The sequence below is a fragment of the Arachis stenosperma genome, chromosome 4, assembly GCF_014773155.1.
Source record: "Arachis stenosperma cultivar V10309 chromosome 4, arast.V10309.gnm1.PFL2, whole genome shotgun sequence".
Lineage (NCBI taxonomy): Eukaryota > Viridiplantae > Streptophyta > Magnoliopsida > Fabales > Fabaceae > Arachis > Arachis stenosperma.
The window spans coordinates 129,756,198-129,765,185 of NC_080380.1; the positions used below are offsets into that span (position 1 = coordinate 129,756,198).

Below are 8,988 nucleotides of genomic sequence, written 5' to 3' on the forward strand. Positions count from 1 at the left end.
CTATAATTATATGCTTATTCAGATAAAGCGTTAAAAAAAGTTGTTACATTTTATCAAATAGAAACCAAAGGCTGTCAAAATAGTTATGCACTCACTACTAACTTGAAGAGCCACAATGCCAGTTACCTACCATGAACTAATAGAATCTCTTTTGTTTTTTATTTAAAATATTTTGAACTCAAACAAGCAAAACCAATGTTTGCTTATAGTTAAAGCATCATATCCATCTCTATGAGCTTAGTAATACATTTGTCTTTTGACAAAAGCATACTTTTGTATGCACAAAATACTTGTGTAATGTAATTCTTTGGTGCATTATATGTAGATGAAAAATATCAAATTCAAGCATACAATGCATCATCATTTTCTCCACCTTTGAGATATAGAACTAAAAAAAAAAAAAAATTCTCACCCTTGAGAAGGGAAACAAAAAAAATATTAAGAAATAACCATTATTAGAACATAGATATCATATTACAAATCATAAAAATTCACCAAGGATTATTATTAACCTCCTTGAATGCTACAAGAGACCAAAAGGCTCTGGCAAATGCTCAAATCCATTATCAAATATGGGACCTTGATCACATTTGTCATCAGCACTATGAAGCCAATTTGTGTTCTTCAAATCTTCTTTGAGCAACAGTGCATCGTAACGCGAACTCTCGTAAATGTCGACTTCACTACTAAGTTTTGATGAGTATAGTCTTTCATCCACCTCTCTTCCTCTTACCATATGTATTCTGTTAACATCATTTCCAATATCCAGATTGGAGACTCCATTGGTATGCAGGGTGGTTCCATTCATGTTGACAGATGCCAGAGCACTCGAAACCCGGTGGCTCTTGGGAGTGGACGAAGGTCTAATGCTCTGAGGGAAGAGTGTGGTGTTTGACAGCGAACGATGATTTCCTGCGCCGTTCCTTATATCCTATTCAAGCGATAAATCAAATGGTGATTAAGTTTGGATTTGATATAACAAAATCAGAGGATTAATAGCTTATGGTGCAAAAATTTACTTTAAGGCATGTAGATAAAGCAACATGAAGGAACATGAGCTGAATGTGAAAAATCACATTGAGGGAGAAGATTTTAATATCATTTGGACCATGATTTTTACTCAAGGTATTTGATCCATGAATAAAATTTTCAAGAATCTGATAGTTTAACTCACTGTTAATGGAAAAATGTTTTTCATTTGCATCGAATGATACAATGCAATATCATTTAATGTAACTCGTCCTATTGTCATCTACTCTTTAGAAAGGTGTCAAAGAAAGCATGTAGTAGTAGCAATGTATCAAAATTTTAAACTAAACCTTGAAACTGTTGGCATTGGTAATCTAAGTAAATTTTGATTTTGATTACTTTAATCATGCAGAACTGGAAATATAGAGAGTACGAAGTACAAACCATGTGCTTAATAGCCATATCTAAGGATTTCTTTGATATGGTCCTCCCAAACCCAGAGTTGTCTGTAGCAGTGGTAGTTGATGCCCTAACAGATCTCCTTGCAACGACTTCAGGTGGATGTTGGACTTTCCTAGGCTCAGGAACATCAGCATGGTGGCCATTGGTGCTGCCATAACTGCGAGTTCTCGCTGCAGGCTCTGTAGACCTCCCCCTACTCACAATCGGAGAAGAATGTCTTCTTGACACAGGAGCTGAAGCTTGAGCTTCAGAACTGTTTCCCTTCATGGTGACACTGCTGGGGCGAGACCTGCCTGCTGATACAGGCCTATCAGGCAATGTTGTTCTGAGATTTGGAGGTGTGTCGAGGGGAAAATCCGGGGGAACTATTGGTTGTGGTGGCTGCCTTACTCTTGGACTCGGCGAACTTGGCCTTGAAGATGGAGCTGAGTTTCTTCCACTAAGTGAAACACGTGAGGATGAAGTTAGATAAGATGATGTAGGAGAAGGGGATGGAGACAGAGATGGCATTGAGTTCCTTCTAGTAGGGGTAGAAGGCCTGGATAGTGATCGAGTTGGCGTAGGGGCCGAGGGAGAATGCAAATTTGTAGAAATATGAGGCCTAGAACTCGGTGTTGATGGCCTTGAGCTTTGTGTTGATGTTCTTTGTCTGTCAGCAGAGGAGGAGGAGGCTGTGGGGTTGTTAGAAACCGAGCGCACTCTGGAGGGAGTTGAAGGCCTAGAAGACGCTGCCGGGCGTGAGGAAGGAGTAGAAGGCCTAGCTGCGGACGAGGAGCGAGTTACAGGGGAGGATGGTCGGGAGGATGGTCGGATGTATGACGAAACTGAGGCAGAGCTTGTGTTGAGAATTGAGGTGGATCTGTTAGAGGAATAGGTGCTGTATTGTGAGTGTGAGTTTGAGACCGAAGGGCGTGTCACCGAACTGCTTCTTGCTGGTCTAGAGTGATTATTGTTCTCAGATTGTGAGACTGAGAGCTGAAAAATCATTATGAAGACTAATAAATATAACAGCATTTAGCTCACCATTAAAATATATCAAACATGTATAAGGTTGTGACCTAGGATAAATAAATAACAATCACCAAGTGCATGTATACATGTAGGGAATGCCTAATAGATGATTTGGTTGCCATCCAATCAAATCCTTTCTTTTAGATGACCATTCAAATAGCCCATATATAAAAGTAGCTAACTTGTTTATGTATCAATTTATGATTGGATATCTTTGCATACAAATTAAATCTATGAAGAATGATTTGAGGGAACACATACCCTTGAGGCCTTTGTGGTAGAAGTTGATCTAGTCAAACTTCTTCTTGGAGGCACCGTGGTTGGTTGGAGCTCGCCTTCTGATGATGGAAAAACTGGTGTGCCGGGGGGAGTGAGAAGCCTAGTAACATAAAAACAGAGAAATAATTACAAATTGGGGCAACCAACTGAAAAAGTTGGAACTTTTTGAAGTTGCACTCTCATTTCTGAAGTTGAATACATATAAGCTGGCTCACTCTCCCCTGCTATTAGAAAATAAGGACTGGAACTCAAATCAACACACCCCATCCAATGGTGGAGAGAAGGAAGTTGACTGGGTATACATGGAAAGGTGGGAACAAGAAAATTTCTTTACATATAAAGCAAGCAACAACAATGTCATAATGATAGAACAAGAAGTCACAGATCCAGAATCAATATGTTCTCTCCATTAACTAGTGATTTCTCATCCACAGCCACAGAAACCTGAGAATCGACATGACGAAGTCGATGCTTACCAGTCATAATCATGCTTTCCTACTTCTGTGGAAGACAATAGATCATCAATCCCATTTCTTGAAGGTTTTGGTGCTGCTCCTCCAAGTGAGAGCCTCCCCAGTTTCACGGAAACTACAAAATTCACAACTAATTATTCTTAATACATAATTATAAAATATATATAGTTATACAAATCAGTTAATCACTTCAAACAAAATAGCTGAAGCATACTTCAGATTTAGCACTTACCTAGTTAACAACATATCAAATCAAATAATAAGAAAGGAAAATTATTATTAATTTTCAATCACAATACATCCCTTTCACTCCCCAACATCAGTTCTTAAAAAGTTAAAACAATACAAAGAAAACAAACTAAAAGTGTTTTATGTTTAGAAAAAGAATCAGATTCAAACAAAACAAAAACATAATAAACCCATAAACAAACAAAAGATTGTTCAGTGACACATTAATTGCAACAAAAAATACAGACAAAAAAGTGTCCATTCCCACATCCCCAAGTGCAAAACCAAAAACCAAGAAACAAATTAAAAAAACCAGTGTTCACACAATTCACATACCATCGGAGGAATCATCAGAGGAAGTCACAGAGAGGGTACGTCTGTTCCTGGAGAAGAGATCCAAGTTATCTTCATTGTTGTTGTTGTTGTTGTTGGAAGCCATTCCATAACCATTCAAGCTTTGTCCTCTGCGGTGGTGATTCAATGACCCCAAAAGAGACTCTCTCACATTACTACTATTATAACTATTCCTCATCATTGGATTCATGTAACTAAGATCTAACAACTGAAACCAACATACTAACTAATCTACACTGTTTCAAAGTTCAAAGTGCAACACTCTCATCATTCATTCATTCATTGATTCAAGATTGGATTTGGATCTGTAACTATGTAGACTTTGTGTTTACTTAGCTTGGTTGTGTTATTCATTGATGTACCATTATTTTGTGTTAAGTTTCTCTTTGGCATTTCATCAGTTATGTGGTGTGTGTGTGTCAGAAAATAATAAAAATAATAATTAAGAAAAATGATGGAGTTGGGAGATGATACCCACATGGCTTCTAATTTGTGGACCCACCACCTTCCTCAGATCTCTCACACTCATCACTTTTATCCAATTAATTTTGTTTTTAAATTTTTCTATTTTTTTCTTATTTCCCTTTCATTGATTTTGTTATTTTGTTGCTTCATTGATGATGAAGGATCAAGAAGGGATTTGTTGTTGGGAGAGACACATGCAAATTATACTAATCAAACTGTGCAAGTGTAACCATCCAGCACATGGCTTGGGTCATATCAATGCCAAATTCTTATTTAATAGAAAAAAAAATAATAAATTGAAAATTTAAGATTAAATTATATTATTGTTATAATCTTAAAAATAGTAAATATTGAAAAACAGAAAAATAAAAGATGTAAATGTAACTTTTTTTTCCTTTTTTTATTCAATGATAAAATTATTTAGTTACTAAATTAGTTATTTATATAAAATATACGTTAAAATATAAAATATGTATTAAAAATAAGTTAAATAATATATATATATATATATATTCTAACTAATTTAACAATTAATCTTTTGTATATACATAACATTTTTAATATACTGACTAATCATTTGTTAAATTATTGTAAATATTTTCAATGAGTAAAATTATACATACATTTTTTAAATGTTCTTTGTTCTAAACGATAAATTAACTTTCAACGCTAGGTTGACCCCAGACAGCTTTCAACAACTCAACTATACTCAATGTAATATTTCACTTATAATTTAACAATAAGTTATGTTCTGTCTATACTAAAATCAGCTATTAAAATTAATTATTAGTATAAAATATATATTAAAATATAAATATATATTAAAAATAAATTAAACTACATATATATTTATACATAATACATTAATGGTTAATTTTAATATATAAATAATATTTTTATTTAAAAATATATATAAAAGTATACAAAATTATTTTTTAATTATTATTCAATATTAATTAATTTTAGAATTTAAAACTTATAATTTAAATTACAGAGTTAAATATTTATAATTTAGAATATAAAACTTAACGTAATAATTTTTAAAATATTAATTAATGTTGGCGAAAAAAAATTGATTAGCTAATATCCAATCTATTTTATTAATAATTAGATTTACATTGGCTAATACGACGAAGAACATGCGGATTTAAAATTCTTATAAAATACGGAGACATAATATATATATATAATATAAAATATTTTTTAGATAAATTGTAATGATATTTTAATATTTTATTGATATTAAAATATAAATTAATTTTTTAATTATTTTTAATATCTTTTTTTAATTATTTAAAATATTTAAAATATTTTTTTAATAATAATTAATAATATAAATTATTTCTAGACACATTTCAAAAATACATATTAATTAAAAATAAGACTAAATACACTGATATGTAATGATATTTAAGAGTGTTTAAGTATGTCCAAAATTTTTTTTAATTTTTATTAAAATATAAAAGATACATGTGTCGAATATATATTGATAAGTATCATATTTAAGATGCGTCGAACACGCGGACGCGCTTCATAGATATTTGATAATTGTCTTTTTAACCTTTTTTTTTCCAATGCAATTATACTCCTGAATAATTGTCTCTATTATGGCCTTTTAAAATTTTAAAATATATATATATATATTGTTACGGCCTGGCCCAATGACTCCCCGGGTCGACCCGACCCGATCTCCATCCGACCCGGTCATGCGCCCTTCCACCGACCCGGACACGCGTCCCGTACGGCTCACACGTAGCCATGGGACAGCGTCCTTGACGAAATGGGCCTGACCTCATGAGAGGCCCAGATCTGACACGTATATAAGGGGAAAGCTGGCTCTTCCCCCAAGGTACGTCACATCCTTTCACCCTATCATTCTGCCCGCCTGCACATTGCTGACTTGAGCGTCGGAGTGTCTTTGCAGGTGGCACCCCCCCTCATCATCTCTCCACGACCAGTGCTCGGCCACTCGACAACCCGCAAGCAGTGCGACCCAAGTTAAGGCGCCCTCACCCCTACATCTGTCCACCCGATCTGTTCGGAACCCGACTACTGAACATTGGCACCCCCCCTCATCATCTCTCCACGACCAGTGCTCGGCCACTCGACAACCCGCAAGCAGTGCGACCCAAGTTAAGGCGCCCTCACCCCTACATCTGTCCACCCGATCTGTTCGGAACCCGACTACTGAACATTGGCGCCATCTGTGGGGACCGTCTAAATGGAAGTCGTACTGGGTCCCGGCGACCAAGCTCGGGCAACCGGAGCGGAGGGGGCAGCCTCCGTCGCCTCGCAAGGGGGGCGGCGGAGGTCCCCCCATCGACACACGAGGACACGACCATTCGGAGGAACGGGCGGCGATAGCGCCATAATAATGCAAGAGCTACGCCACAGAGTTCAGAACCTAGAACGGCAGCTTGCCGACCGGGAGCGGGATGGACGGTCTACCGATCCGAGCTATACCCCGTCTCCCGGGAGCGAGGAGGAAGACTCTCACCGAAGCCGCCCGCGGACGGAAGCGGAGAGCTCGCGGGAGGAGTCACCCATAATGAGGAGACGAAATGACACGATCATCTACTCCCGCGGCAGACCGACCCATCGAGCGACAAGAGGTCGCGAAGACGGAAGAACACGACAACCTGTGATAATGGGCGTCACCCCGTTCCACCGATCTATCCTCGAGGTCCGGCTGCCGAAACACTTCGACAAGCCAACGGACATGAGGTACGACGGAACTCAGGACCCTCTAGAACACCTCACGGCCTTTGAGGCCAGGATGAATCTGGAAGGAGTAGGAGACGAAGTAAGATGCCGCGCCTTCCCGGTAACCCTAGCAGGACCAGCGATCAGATGGTTTAACGGCCTCCCTCAAGGTTCCATCTACAACTTCTCGGACATCAGCCGTGCATTCCTGGCCCAATTTACAACGCGAATAGCAAAGGCCAAGCATCCTATCAACCTTCTAGGGGTAACCCAGAGACAAGGAGAGCCGACCAGGAGATACCTAGATCGGTTCAACGATGAATGCTTGGAGATCGACGGCTTAACCGACTCGGTGGCCAGTCTCTGCCTGACAAACGGCCTCCTCAACGAGAACTTCCGAAAACACCTCACCACGAAGCCGGTTTGGACAATGCACGAAATCCAGACGGTGGCCAAGGAGTACATAAACGACGAGGAAGTCAGCCGAGTCGTGGCTGCCAATAAGCGGCAGTACCGTTACGGCCAGGCTCGGCAGTCCGGTGGCGACGGTGAGAGAGCAAAAGAAAAGGCCAGGGAAGAGGCATCAAACAAAGCACCTAGGTCGTTCCCTCGAGTCGGAAAATTCACTAACTACACTCCACTCACCCTCCCCATCGTGGAAGTTTATCAACAAATAGCTGAGAAAGGAATTCTTCCGAAGCCTCGACCACTTAAGGACCGTACGGGAGGAAACAAGAACCTTTATTGTGATTACCATAAGGGATACGGCCATCAAACACAAGACTGTTTCGACCTGAAGGATGCACTAGAACAGGCGATAAGGGAAGGAAAGCTAGCAGCGTTCTCCCATCTCATCAGGGAGCCGAGAAGGCGTTATCGCGATCAAGACGAGGAAGGCAAGACACGCTCGGCCAAGCGGCGACAGGAACCCGAAGACAGAGACCATGGCCTCACTGTGATAAACGTGGTAACGGCAAAAAACGCTGCACCAAAATCCCGGTCGGCACACAAGAAAGACGCCAAGGTTCTGGCGATCTCATCCCCGCCAGTGCAAAGCTCCAAAAAATCTCCATCCATTTCTTTCGGCCCGGAAGACCAATGGTTCAGCGACGCCCCGGAAAACCCCCCCATGGTCATAACGGCCAGAGTGGGAACCGGCCTCGTCAAACGGATCCTTGTCGATACAGGAGCTGATTCAAATATCATGTTCCGCAACGTTTTCGACGCACTAGGGCTAAAGGATGCCGACCTGACGACTCACCAGCACGGGGTTATCGGGCTAGGCGACCACTTCATCAAACCGGACGGAGTCATTTCCCTACCAATCTCGGTGGGGCAGATCCAAGGTCGAAGATCGGTGATGGCCGAGTTCGTAATTCTCCGAGATTCTACAGCCTACAACATCATCTTGGGAAGAAAAACAATCAATGATTTTGAAGCCATAATCAACACCAAGCTGCTAGTTATGAAGTTCGTCACCGATGATGGATCCATAGGGACCATAAGAGGAGACCTCGAGACGGCGGTCGCTTGTGACAACGCCAGCCTTTCCCTCAGGAAGAAGTCCAAGGAAGCATCCGACGTGTTCCTAGCCGACCTTGATGCCAGAGTAGAGGACAAGCCGAGGCCAGAACCAGAAGGGGACCTCGAGAAGTTTAGAATCGGTGACGAAGAGGAAAAGTTTACATTCGTTAACAAAAACCTCCCACGTGAGCTGAAGGAGCCTTTGATTGAAATGATAAGGGCCAACAGGGACTTGTTCGCCTGGACACCAGCCGACATGCCAGGCATAGATCCAAAAATCATCTCACATCACCTAGCCGTCAAAGCGGAAGCGCGCCCAGTGGCTCAACGAAGAAGAAAGATGTCGGCGGAAAGAGCAGAGGAGGTAGCCAAGCAAACGGCCGGCCTCCTAGAAGCAGGCTTCATACGTGAAGTGGACTACTCGACATGGCTCTCGAATGTGGTATTGGTGAGAAAGCACAACGGCAGGTGGAGAATGTGCGTGGACTACTCAGACCTTAACAAAGCATGCCCCAAAGAT

General features: G+C 40.4%; 1 protein-coding gene across 1 annotated transcript; it reads right to left on the reverse strand.

Moving 5' to 3' along the window:
- Nucleotides 1–348: 348 nt before the first annotated feature.
- Nucleotides 349–4,284, reverse strand: LOC130973744 (flocculation protein FLO11). The gene is made up of 5 exons (XM_057898392.1): nt 3,759–4,284; nt 3,198–3,309; nt 2,704–2,821; nt 1,414–2,406; nt 349–931 (listed from the first exon to the last, which is right to left on the reverse strand). The coding sequence occupies exons 1-5, from the start codon at nt 3,964–3,966 to the stop codon at nt 524–526; spliced, it is 1,839 nt and encodes a 612-aa protein (XP_057754375.1). The 5' UTR covers nt 3,967–4,284; the 3' UTR covers nt 349–523.
- Nucleotides 4,285–8,988: the final 4,704 nt, after the last annotated feature.

What these genes read in the sequence shown, in the direction of transcription:
- LOC130973744 (XM_057898392.1), bottom strand. Translation starts at nt 3,966, where the DNA reads ATGAATCCAATGATGAGGAATAGTTATAATAGTAGTAATGTGAGAGAG. An exon ending in CTCTGATGATTCCTCCGATG is followed by an intron (nt 3,310 to 3,758) that starts GTATGTGAATTG and finishes TGAATTTTGTAG; the next exon opens with TTTCCGTGAAACTGGGGAGG. An exon ending in ATATGGCTATTAAGCACATG is followed by an intron (nt 932 to 1,413) that starts GTTTGTACTTCG and finishes TCGCTTGAATAG; the next exon opens with GATATAAGGAACGGCGCAGG.